General features: G+C 37.6%; 1 protein-coding gene across 3 annotated transcripts in view; it reads right to left on the bottom strand.

The window, feature by feature from the left end:
* Nucleotides 1–13,259, bottom strand: part of TRRAP (transformation/transcription domain associated protein) — a 77,035-nt gene that overhangs the window by 11,162 nt on the left and 52,614 nt on the right. For all 3 annotated transcript variants that reach the window (XM_077186647.1, XM_054643509.2, XM_077186646.1), the window contains 8 exons: nt 12,427–12,622; nt 11,518–11,783; nt 10,744–10,844; nt 8,389–8,590; nt 7,123–7,287; nt 5,092–5,182; nt 3,451–3,650; nt 2,435–2,696 (listed from right to left, as the gene is read on the bottom strand). In XM_077186647.1, coding sequence (XP_077042762.1) covers nt 2,435–2,696; nt 3,451–3,650; nt 5,092–5,182; nt 7,123–7,287; nt 8,389–8,590; nt 10,744–10,844; nt 11,518–11,783; nt 12,427–12,622 — 1,483 coding nt within the window. The remainder of the gene's footprint in view (nt 1–2,434; nt 2,697–3,450; nt 3,651–5,091; nt 5,183–7,122; nt 7,288–8,388; nt 8,591–10,743; nt 10,845–11,517; nt 11,784–12,426; nt 12,623–13,259) is intronic.

Below are 13,259 nucleotides of genomic sequence, written 5' to 3' on the forward strand. Positions count from 1 at the left end.
AGTGGCTCCAAACAGGAATCAAAATACAACTCTGATGTTGATGGAAATGATTATGCAACCAAACCCTGCTGAAAGTGTCTATAAACCATAGCTGTCAACATTAATCTGGGAATAATTGACAAAAAGTTTACTCCAAGACAGCTCCTTAGCTTGGACACTTTTGAAATGAAAGGCAACCACTGTAATTATTTGTCCATCATCCAAATGCAACTGATACTGAGAGCAGGAAAAACAAACATGGACATTGTGGTGTGACAGAAGGACACATCAGGCACATTCTACAATTGGTTTCTTGTAATGTTAAAAAACTCTTGCAATTTTCAGTACAGTAATTACAATCCTATTCAGTTATTTGCATATATTTTACTGTTATTGTAAAATCAATAAAACACTTATTTTCATTTTCTGCATAACAAATTAGATTACAGAAATTATTAACTATCCTGATTGGTTTAATTTCTTTTGTTTTCCCACGTTTAATTTGTAAATTTAAACACTGAATGTAATAGATTAAAATAAAATCTAATCCAGCACTGAGAAAAATAATTACGTGCACCCTGCAGACATTCATTTTTCATCATATTGAAAAATAAAACACGAAATCTTCAAAAAAAAGAAAGTAATTACTGTTACTTAACTGAAGTTTACTAAGAAACACTTTGCATTTGATGACTTTACATGATTTTTATGACCAGGCCTATGTCATACTTTGGTTTATATGTTGTTCCATATAATTCTTTAATTAAGAGAGAACATCTGAAAACCTTAACAGCCATTTATATATCACAAAGATATGCAAAAAATAAAAACAGCATAAAAAATACTGGAAATACTCTCCACATCTTAACTAAAAATTGTAACTGAATCATAATTAAACTTTCTTAAATGTTTCTCTAGAAATGTTTTAAAATATTACTTCAGATATTGGAGACTGTAGTCTGGCATTCTATTTACTTTTCCTTTACACCTTGGAAACCCCAGAGCTCTCTGATGCTCACAGGAAAGGAAGTAGGAGCTACTGTGACAGACCAGAAATAACTCAAATCCAACCAAGCATATCAACAACACAGCAATAAATAAGGCTATACCTCTGCTGCAATGGAAAGACTATGACCATTATTAAAAATCAAAATCAAGTCCAAACTTGTATTTCATGTGGAGCATTTCAGCTGGAAGGGATCTACAACAACCATCCCCAGATCCCTGATCCAGGGCTGCTCTCCTCTCTCCATTTACACCTGTACCTGCCATTATTCCTCTGTTCCAGGTACAGAATCCAGCACTTGGACTGGTGAAATTTCACCCCATTAATCATTATCCAACGATTTTTCCCCCCTACATGCTCCCATTAAAGACACACAAAGTGTTTCTACTTCCATTTCCCTTCCTAGTACACTTCATCCAGTAAAAATTTAATCATATGGTTCAGGACTTTCATTATCTGCTGTCATGCAACTGCTGTGCCTCAGAAAGGACATCGTGCAAAGCATGGCATGCACAAGAAATGTGGGTCACTTCTACAACTCACTCCCTTTCACAGCATTCCCACCAGTTCCCTTCCTTTCACAATATTATCAGCAAAATGCTTGAAAAAACACCTCAAGTCTGCTTGTCAAACACTCTCAGTTACATTTAAAGCCAAGGAATTTATTCAAAACTCAAAATTCTGGCAACCCAAAGCACTGATGCCAATCAGTGTCACTTTGTCATGTATGAGCTGCATGGCCTTAACACATTTCACCAAACAAATCAAGCTTGTCAACAAGCTTTTCTTAGAATTTCAAATCAAGATCAGATACTCAAATATGTAACCACTGGTTAAGAGAAAATGAATGAAGGAAAAAAGCTACTTTCCTTAAGTATCTTTTTTTATTAGGTCTGATTAAAGTTATTGATTCAATTTACCAATGATGTAAATTTGGGTAATAGAATTTTTATAATCTAGTTACCCAAAACACTAAAGTAATCTTACTCATCAGAAGTAGACTGTTTTGAAAGACTTCACATAAAATCATCAGTTTGGAGTTCTGGGGTGAAAATTTCATTAAATTCTGGCATCATAGAGAGACAGAGATCATTACTGTCCCTCACAAACAGCCAGCAGTTCTGTTCAAATTGCAAAAACATTACACTGAAGTAATCTAATTTCTCTTTAAACACATATGTAATCAAACCACAGTTTTCAATAACAAAAATACAACAATATATTTATTCTCTAGATTGATGTCTGTTTTCCACTTGAATTATTTATTGCTGCACAAAAGACAGGAACAAAATTATTTCAGGTTTGCTGAATGACAGAAAAGTGCCATTTTCTGAATTTTATCTCAGGAAAGATATTGGAATAAAAAAGTAGAAAGCCCTCACAGCTGAACTGTGGGGGGAAATTTTCTTGAGATTAAAAGCAACATTTAAAAAAGTTTCAAACATTTACCTGTTGTAAATTGGCCTTTTAACTTCTGGAACACGGGGTCTTGAGCTGTTGCCTGTGCTCTCCTAGCTAGTGACTCTGAGGCTGCACTAGAAAACATGGTGGACACATTAGAGACATTCTCAAGACCTACTCCAAAGGTGCTGACTAACTTCTTGACAAAATTCAGTGTATGAGGAGTGATTTTGGCATCTGAAACAGCTCCACTTTTCTCAAAGGCAACAGAGTAGCACTTTGCCAAGCCCTGCTGCAACTGTCTGAGCACCTAAGAATGAAAAACAGAAAAAACAAAATAGTCAGGAACATCAGGCCTTCTGATTTGACAACAAATATTCATTCCCCCTGCATTTTATATAGTAGAATTATGCTTTCAGAAACATCTGCTTAAAACTCTACTCCTGAACTGCATCAGAGGGTCAATCAGAATGACAGCACTGAATTTCATTAGCATTGCAAACAAACAACAAACTGAGCAGGGGGAATGCTGCCTCACAAAGGACAATTTGCTCTTTCAACAGCAGGTAACTTTTAGATTTCATATTTTGAGATATATGAAAAAAAGGTGATGTTAGGAAACCTTCAAATAAACACTGTGCTAGGCAGACAGAACAGTAGTCCAACACTCTGAGAGGCAAGGAGCAGCAGAGTGGCAGGTCCATCTGCTCTCTGTTGCAATGCAAATTTCAGGTAATAATCACCACCTGTCACAGACCACCAGATCAAGAAGGAAATTGGTATCTCTGAGACTTAATGTGAGAATATACATTTTCAGTTAGTATGAGCAACAGCTTAAATCCTAGAGGCATTCATCACATTAACAGTTCTGCAAAACCCCTGTACTGCTTCCAGAAATAACCAAAATCCTGAAACTCCAATCAGAACAGTCAGTTCTACAAACATCAGTTTATTAATCAAAACAAACACTTTGATGTTTAAAATTAATTCTGGGTAAATATTTTGCAGTTAACTTTCCCTTAGACAATCCATACATTCATTCAAGGTGCATTGAAGCCAAGTACCTCCTCATGCCAATTCTCTCTGAACCAGACCATCTGATCCACAATGCCTTCCAGAGAGGACAGAAGGGTTGGATGCAATTCCCTCTGCATGTGCATGATCCTGCTGCATCTCCACATTGGGGCAGTGGCTCTGATGGGCCCGGGGTCTGAGGCAGAGTGGGACTGATTTCCAACTGAACTAGGCTGCTGCTGGCCTGAATCTGGAAAGTGAACATTAAAAAGGAAATAAGAATGACCTTTCATGAACTTGATATGTGTCTCTATGAAATAAAATTAATTGTTCCAATATTTGGTTTGAGATTTACATTAAATATTAATTATGTATTCCTGAGTTTCAGAAAGAATTTTTTTGGAAAGAAAATTGGGGTTTTTTAGAGAAAACTCTGCACCAAATGCTATTTGGTGGTACGGACTTGCCAACATTTAAGCAAAATAAACACACTTCAAAACCACATAGGAGTGTAGCTTTTACATCACCAACCTAAACTCTTGAAGTAATAGACATTGTTTCATATTCAAATTATTTCAATTATGGGCAATTTTTTCCCTCCCCTTTGGGGGAGACCTTTCACACATAACTAAAGAATAAATGTGTTGATGCCAACAACAGAAACTGTCATAGTCTGTATCTTTTAGCACAAACCATCTCTAGCATGACAACTCCATCAGACAGTGATTAAGCAGTTTTGCTTTATCAGATGACCCCCAATAACTCACACAACCCACCCACCCAGCACTGGTTTTTGGCAGAACCTACAGGGAAATATTTTAATATTGCTGAAAAAGAATAAATTATGAGGGTATGTGGGCATCTCCTTCTGCAAAAGAGTACCCAAACAAAAATAAAACATTATTTAATTAGTGCCCTTTCAATTTTATACAGAAGTTTAGTGAACTAATTCCCAAAGGGAAAGGGCAATTAAATAAACAATGTACTTTGTAATAAAGAACACAGAAACTGAAATGAGAGTTCTTCAAGTAGCTCTCCCAGGATTCCCAGGAAATTATGTGGGACAAAAGAACAACTAAATTCTGTGGAATCATTTGACATAACTATTCCAGATGTGATTTGTTCTTGGGAAAACAGTTGTTGTGCAAGTTGCTGAATGCTTTTCCCATTTCCCAAACATTTCTCAAAGCCAACATTGCTTTTATGAGCATTGAGATGCTCATTTTACTTGAAAATTCACCATAAGAAGTTATTATGGAGATACAATTTTTTAAGTGTGGCCCCTAAATGTTGCATGGTTCATGCTTCCAATGAAAATTAGCCTAGAGAATCTTAAAAACCTGTGACGTTCTCCTGTATTTATAAACCAAGAATTTTCTACTTCTCCACAAATTTATCAAGAAAAACATCCAGTAAAGAACATGTGATTCTCAAAAATTAGGGTGATATGAGAATGAAAGAGATGGAACTCCTCTTGGTGAGTATTTTATCCAAGAAAATTCAAGCCATCTCAAGCCATGTGCACGTTTAACTCCACAGAAACAAATCAATGCAAGCAGAGCTTATCAAGAGTTTTCTTCCTTAGCCTTGTTAAGTTGGTATGTTTTCTGGAGAATCTGTTTTCTCTGTAATATCCAGTGAAACAATTAAGTTCCAAAGAGCCCAAACAATTCCGTGAGGACCAAACTCACCGCTCTTGTAGCGCTCTCGCTGTTCTATCTTCAAGGTCAAATAGAGGGTCCTGATAGGGAAATAAACAGCCTGGGGATAGACTCTTCCCACCTATTTGGAGACACACGTTTCTCAGTTAAGGAATACTGACTACAGATCACATCAACACACACAGATTCTCTTGTAAATGAGTCCAATTCAGGAATAATCAGCTCTTTGTGTTAAATAACAGCTTATGGAAATTAAAGATTCTTTCAGTAACAGGAACCTGAAGAGGATGAATTGGTAGCTCCCTGCACACACTGTTAAGACATTACCTAATTAGGGTTTCCAGATCATATTGCCTAATAAACCTGAAAGCAACATAATGTCAGAGCTCCAGCTGGGCCAGCTCAAAGATCTTACTCATGTGCATAATGGAAGAAAAACAGACATGATGACAGCAGTTGGTCTTTAAATTAGGCCACAATTCCCAGCAAGCCCCACCATACTTGATAAGAAAGCCCATTAGAGAGTAACTTTACTCCACCTAATTGTGGCACTTAATGTAAGGGGATACCAACTGCACCCAAAAATAAAACCAGGATTTTATGGCTTCCATTAAAAAAAACAGCCCTAAAGAGATGTTGACATTCAACATCCCATTTAAATCTGTAAATCTCAGTATCTATTAAAGGAAGGAAACCATGTGTCTACTACCTGCAGTAGAGCACATCTTAAGACATCATTTGAAGCCTCTTCAGCCACAATTTTACTAAATCATAGATCCTTCTCCACCTAAATGGATATATGGTAAGTGGTGGAAATGTAGCAATGGGATTGAAGCCTTCAGTAATCTGATACTTAACCTGACACACACATGCTACATGCTGTAACTCAAAAAGCTACTTGAAGAGAATTGTGGAGTTTTAAAACAGTAACACAGAAAATATGGTATTTTTTGATTTCATACTTTTTCTATGTACCTAAAGTTTAAAGGTAAGACAAACAGAAGTATCTGTGATACTTACAAGTCTAAGCTCCAACTAGTGTATGACTTCTGAGAAAACACTTACTTCTACAAATTTTATACAGATGTCAACAAACAATGTGTCTACAAAGTGATGAAATGAGTATTTTCTGCCAGAAGTCAGTAGAGCACACTGGTGTTGCCAGACAATACCAAGCAACACCCATCAAAGTTTGCCTTACCTACTTTGGCATCTTAAGCTGCTTGGCAGCATGGTCTCCAAAGTTACATTTTAATTTTATGAAGAGGGAGGGAAGGGAACATGAGCACCTGTGCACATACAGACTGTGCATATCCAGAGCTGTGTACAGCCATGCCAACACAAATGGACATTCTCTAGCTACAAAAACTCACATTCTTAGAGGTCTGAAAGAGCAAAGACAGGGGACAGGATAAAAGGAGCTCAATCTCACAGGATAGAATACCCTGAAGTGGAAGGGACCTGCATGGTCAGTAAGTTCATATCTCAAAAACCAAGAGGGGAGGGAAAGAAAGGAGTTCTGTGAGGAATTCAGCACAATGGTTGTCCTGTGCCAGTTTCCAGGAAACAGTGGAGCAGTGCAGGCCTGGAATTCAGGTATTATGAGAACTTCCCATGGCCAGCTGTGCATTAATGGAACTTCACTGTTTTATATCAACCTGAATGAACAAATGCCAAAACACTTCCAGACAGAATCTGCCCTTAAGCTACTAAAGCTAACCAAACTTTACTCCTACATTACAAGCATTTTTAACTATGTATTTTATGTGTTCTATACCATTCACAAAAATACCTTAAATAGAATTCCAGAGGGAGAGCTAGAATGCCTTATGCAAATAAGGATACAATTTCACTGGATTTAATCTCACTGAGTAAAACTCACTTTGAAATTTAAAATATCCTGCTTAAAGGCAGAAATTACCATTTTTTAACACATCAACAGTTGCAAACAATACCATTCGTAAAGCTTGGCATTTTTGTAATTTTCTTCAAATAATATTCATGTGTCACCTCACAAATGAAGATTATGGACAAAAAGGAATTAGAGATTATCTTCAGTACCTGACTGATGAGGTTGAGGAGGAGTTTGCCCTCTGAGCCAACCAGGCACGTCAGCAGCTGTGGGATCCAGGCCAGCCACTGGATGGGTGGGACACCAATACAATACTTGTCCACTGCATCTGCCAAGGTGTTCTTATCATCATCAAAACTCAGCAGCCAAAGAACCTAGGAGAGAATTTCAAGAGGATCTCTCAGTGCTTAAATTTAATACACATCAATCATTACGATGCACAAAAGCAGAAATATTTTATTAATATGACTGTGGAGTCCTTGAACGTTTTAAAGCTGCCTCAGAGACAAGAACTTACAATCATTGTACCTGGCCAATGCTATTTTTCCCTCAGAAATAATATTTAAAGGATGTAAAAACTAAATGTAAGTGTACTCCTTACTATGAAGACAGAAAAGAGCAAATGAATATGACTGCATTCCAGAAATTCTTTGGGGTTTTGGCTGGGGGTGTGGATAAAAATTTGGGCAATTTTATAGAACCTAAAATACGCAACTCAGATAAATGAACCTTGATACAGGAAGTTGATTATTTCTTTGGGTGTTCTTAATTATTTTAACTGTCCACCCCTAGTTTAATTGAAATTAAATATATTAAACATTGACTAAAAATCATTAACTATTATGCAACCAGACAGGGAGAATAATAAACTTCAGAGTGCTGTTGAGGCCACCTTTTTAATCTCAGACAATATTTTCTGTGTTTGTTTCATGGTCAGAACAGATTGTCTTCCCTGGTCTGGTACAATTTTTCAATTTTCTTCATGAGAGAGATTAAATATCCCCAAACTGAAAAACATACAACACAAATAGCTTTTTTTGGCCAAAATTTTGCTGAATTTCAGAGTAAAACTGTACAGAAAATGCTTTTCTAGAATAAAATATAATACTTAGGTAAACATCAATATTATTTATCCATAGTAATGATAAACAGACCTCAAATTATGTTACTTTTTAAAGCACCAACGGATGCTTTTTTTCAAGTAAGGAAATTTTCTGAGTAGTAGAAATGCTGTATGTGGTTTGTCCTTTTCCTCCTACAGAAAGGTTCCACATCTAAAGGAAAATCCAGACATCCCACTGCCATAAAAACCCCCAAAATGAGTTATGAGCAACCACACACAGCCCCTCCATCTAAATTAAAGCTTTCCCTCAGTAACCCTTCCTCTAATTGCAAAAACTTGAGCACTGAACACCCTCCCAGCCCTTCCTAAGGGGGTGAAGCTCTGGGTGTTGTTTTAGCCCCCCAGCCCTCACCTTTGCTAAGTATTTCCTGGATTTGCTCTCGTTCTGGTGGCGGCAGGCGTGCAGGTAGCAGGTGATGGCAGACACCCCCAGGTGCAGCTGCCTCTCCTTCACAAAGATGTTCTCCAGGTAATCCCCCCACATGGCCCACGCCTTCACCAGCACGTCATGCATTTGCACAGCTGCAGAAAAAGCCTTGTTTGCTTCCTCAGACCTGCATGGTGACAAGTAGGAATATGAGTTTTATGTGATTTAGTAGCTGTTTGCTGGTGTAAGTCAGATTTCTGATAGGGCAAGCAATTAATTTCTTAATACTCAGTGACACCTTTTAATAAGGTCCCTTACAACTGTTTTGTCATTGCTTTCCTTGCAGTTCAGCACACCAAAAGTAAATGCTTCATCATGAAAACAGTCTCATAAGTGTTAAAAATCTCACATACTCCCTTAAAAAAAATAAAAAAATCTCCCAGGGCACTGCAGTGGAAACCCAAGCAGTGAAACTGGGACAAAGAAGAGCAAATAATAACACAAGGGGAGTGAAGCAAAATCATTTAAACATGCTGCTCCACTGGGCAGAAAAGGAGTAAAGAACGTTGAGAACATGTTATTTAAGTTATCTTTTAGAGGAAGGCATCTTACTTATCTCCTTTTCCAGAGAAGTCATGAAAAATTTTACACCCAACATTTTCTGGAAACAGTCAGGTCCTCATCCCACCAGCTACAATAGTTTCTTTTTTTCAACAGAAAAAGTGAAGGAATTTGAAGGTTAATCACACAATTCTGGGTAACCAAAAGATTATTTGTTTGTTACTTCTGAGGTTTTCTCCCTGTTTCCTCAAGTGTCACAAGTCCAAAATTTGGCATGATTGATCCCAATATATATACAGCCCCTGAATCTATGTTAGTTCTTAGGCATAAAATTAAAGGATGAAAAAACTCACATAAGCATTATCAAAATGAAGAAATTTAAAGTTTTTCAAGACTCTTTATGAACAGCAAGAGCTTCACTTCTCCCTTGCAGAATAAGCATTGAAATAACCAATATCAAAGTAACATAATGCTTGTTTGACTCATTTTTTTTAAATTACTTGTAATATATTTTTAACATAACAATATTAGCTTGGAGGATTATCATACTAAATTAAGTACCAGCTACTGAGGCATAAGTCTAAAAAGGAAAACAGCTTTGTCTGTCATGTGTTAGTTTTTTGCTACATTAATGTCCTTGCTTTCAGAAGCTCCCTGCACCCTGGATGAAGGTTTGAAGTGAGCCAGGCCAGCAGCAGCCTGATGGATGACTTTGTATCACTACTGCTCCTTTATAAAAAAGGAACTTCTCTGTCCGTTTTTCTTTCTCCCACTCTACAATCCATCACTCTTGACACCTGAGGTGATTTTTTTAAAATGGTTTCTATCACCTTGCCCAGCCAATGAGCAGCACAGGAGGATGCAGGAGCAGAGGTGACCTTTAACTTCAGTTTCTTTGACACACAGGTAATCAATCAGCAGTCCCATTTTCAGTTCAACACTGCCACTGGTCCTGACTAAAACCTTCCTAAATTCCTGACCTCAACTGCAGTGCTAAAAAATGCTTGTGTGGTTTTTGGTAAGATTAAGAAATTGTAAGTACATCAGAACCACATTTTTAAACAGAAACCTTTACCCATTTAATCCTGAAGGAACAGAGACAATTTTCTGCAAGAATTTTTAAAAATTTAACAATATGGGGAGGCACACTTTCTTCTCTTTACATCTCAACTACAATTAAGCCAGTGACCATATAAAAGCCTACTGTACTTTCCATCCAAGTAATTGCATTCTGCCTACTTAAAATTCTCTCTTGTATCCACAGAAGAAGATATTAATAATTTCCTGACTTGAATTGCTATGTGAAGTTGCAGTGTACAGCTTGAGACCTGATGGATTTCATTCTATAAGTGGCCACAATGCAATGGTAAAGGAATTACTCTACCCATATGTAACACATAACAAAATTGTCATTAAATCCCATGCCCACTAAGTGCTCTTGAAATCTGAAGGGGTCTTTTTGGCATTACCAAACAAAATTTGATTGATGAGCTATTTATTTATTGAATTAAAGAGAGATCTTCCTCAGAATAGTAAATGCCTGTCAGTGCAAAGCAAAACCATTACTACTACTACAAGGCTTCAATATAGGACCAATCATTAAATCTCCAAACTGCAAAGGAACTCTCACAGATACTTTTACTTTCTTACACAGCAGTGAGAAATTGTAGGCTGGTAAAAAGATAGGGAATGGCTTTTCTGCTCAAATACTCTGTTGAATACTTCAACTGTATTTTTTTTCAGATGTGTGCTAGTGCCTCTTGCAGCCAGCATACTCACTTGTTAATCTGTGCCAAGAACATTCCCTTTAAAGCATAAAACTCTGCAGTCATCTCCTTGGTGAAGTACTTCAGATTGGTTGATTCAATAACTTCAAGACCCTGTTAAAAAAGCCTTAGTGAGAAAAGTCTTTTAAAAGGGAAGGCTTGGTAAATGAAAGTGCTATAAAACAACAGCCAAAATATTCTCTTGAAATTTAAATAGCATGACTTTCAAGTATTTCATTTTCATTTTAAAAAATACAGACTGACAATTTTAAGTTTCCACTGGGCTGTGCAAACCAAATACTACAGACAACATTTAGCAGGTTATCTTCCCACCTTGTTTATGTTATACTTATGTTATATTACAAGGTTCATTTGCTGGTCAACCACATACCAGGGGGTTTTGCCTAAAAATCACACTTTTTCCTTTTCAACACATACAATTCTACTTCAGTTTGACAACATCCATCTCTCATGAGTCAGACACAGTGTTGTTTTTCCCCATTACAAATAATGCCATTTTTAAAGACCTTCCATTTATCCATCTTGTAAGATTTCAAAAAACCTACTCTCAGCTAATTTTTAATGTATTCACAATGCCCAGTTCACAGAGGACATTAACTGCTTTGGACTGCCAGCATGACTCAAAACAACACTCCCTTCATGGTATAACATGGCCAAGGCAACCCAGCCCCTGCTCTGGATACTGGCAGCTTGTTTAGATCAATGCATCTGATGGCTCGTGGGGTTACAGGACCCGACCACAGCTTCAGGAGCAAAGCTGCCCTACCTGCATGCACTCGTTTTTGCCCATGACTCCAGCCAGCTGCAGGTAGCACTTGACCTGCTGCCGGATCTTCTGGAAGCAGTCCACGATGGGCACGGTGGGGATGGTGTGGATGCGGCTCAGGATGTCCAGGGCCACGTTGACCAGGCCCTGCTTGCGCGCGATCTTCCCGTACTGGATGATGGCCGAGGCCGAGGCGTGGACGCCCAGCATGGCGTTGTTGGAGCTGGGGTCGTGCTGGGAGCTGTTCTCATAGGCAGTCACAATGGCTGGGAAGGCAAGGTGAAATTTGCCATTGGAAATGGTGTTACACAGAGGGCAGCACCTTACACAGCAACACACATGACTTAAGATGGGGATGACTTCAGATAATCAAACATTTCAATGAAAAATGAATAAAAACTACAATTCACCAAAATCAAGCCACCAAGAACTTATGTGTTTGCGGCATTCACATTCTCTGAAAAATCCCTTTGCCCAAGATTTTTCTCCTGGGAAGCTGAAAAAGCCCCAGAAAAAGGAAAACAATTTTTATCTCATTTGCTTCTCCTGTGTTGTGCTCACATGTGGAATGTGTTTGGAGATTGTTTACCCACAGGTGATTGTTTCTTTGGATTCCAGTGTGAGTTATTTTGACTCATTGGCCAATCAGGGCCAAGCTGTGTCAGGACTCTGGAGAGAGCCACGAGTTTTCTTTATTATCTTTTCATCATTCTCTAAGTATCCTTTCTGTATTCTTTAGTATAGTATAGTATTCTTTAATATAATATAATATCATAGGATAATAAATTAGCCTTTTGAGAACATGGAGTCAGATTCATCATTCCTCCCTGCCATGGGGATCCCTGCAAATACAATATGTGTTGTCTGGAAAATTGTATGACAAATGCATGCTGGACCAGGCAGACTTACCCTGGTAATGATGCTGTCTCCACATGAAAATGCTGCTCCAGTGGGATAAATCATCTGACACAATAGGTAACCTGTTCCTCCAAGTCTTGACAACAGTCTTCATATCATGTAAGCTGTTGTTCCTCCCCAGATTAGTTGGTTGCAGTCCTGCGTTTATTTGGGCTGCTTCCTGAAGTTCAATTATTTGCTGTGCTGCCTAGAAAACATAAACAATATAAATAAGGAACAAACAGAAGATGGCAGCAGTCTCGAACCCCCTAAAGGAACTAGACAGTTTGTTAAAACTTCGACCACCTGAAGAAAAGGCCCACAAACTTTAATGGAATTTAATTACCTGTAGTACAATAAAACTAGTGTATATTCTCTAAGCTACCACTTGGTAGATAACAGTTGTATTCACTGTTAATCAACCAAATGAGATAACTATGTGAGAAAAAAAAGAAGGCAGTCCAAATTTATAGAGTGAAATCTCTTGAAACAAAATAAATTAAAGTAATATTTTCCTACAATCATCTCCGTATCAGCTCTCACAATAGCTTAACCTTCATCCCACACCCATTCATCACATAAATTTAATTTTCTCATGGGTATTTAATCACATACTATCTGATATTTTAAAAAAAAGTAATTACTGCAGTGCAAATTCAAGGCTGCATTTGTACCTCTGTCAGTCACTGACTAATTTATCATTTCTTCACGAGGGATATATACATATTAGATTGTTTTAAAAGCTTGTTTTAATTGATATCTGAAAGCACTTAAATAGTTTATTTAGCAATATTAATCTTTTCCTGCTGCAGATGCTGCCATTCCTGAGTAGGGGAGGGGGGTGC

This window comes from Agelaius phoeniceus, chromosome 16 (genome assembly GCF_051311805.1).
Source record: "Agelaius phoeniceus isolate bAgePho1 chromosome 16, bAgePho1.hap1, whole genome shotgun sequence".
NCBI classification, from domain to species: Eukaryota; Metazoa; Chordata; class Aves; order Passeriformes; family Icteridae; genus Agelaius; species Agelaius phoeniceus.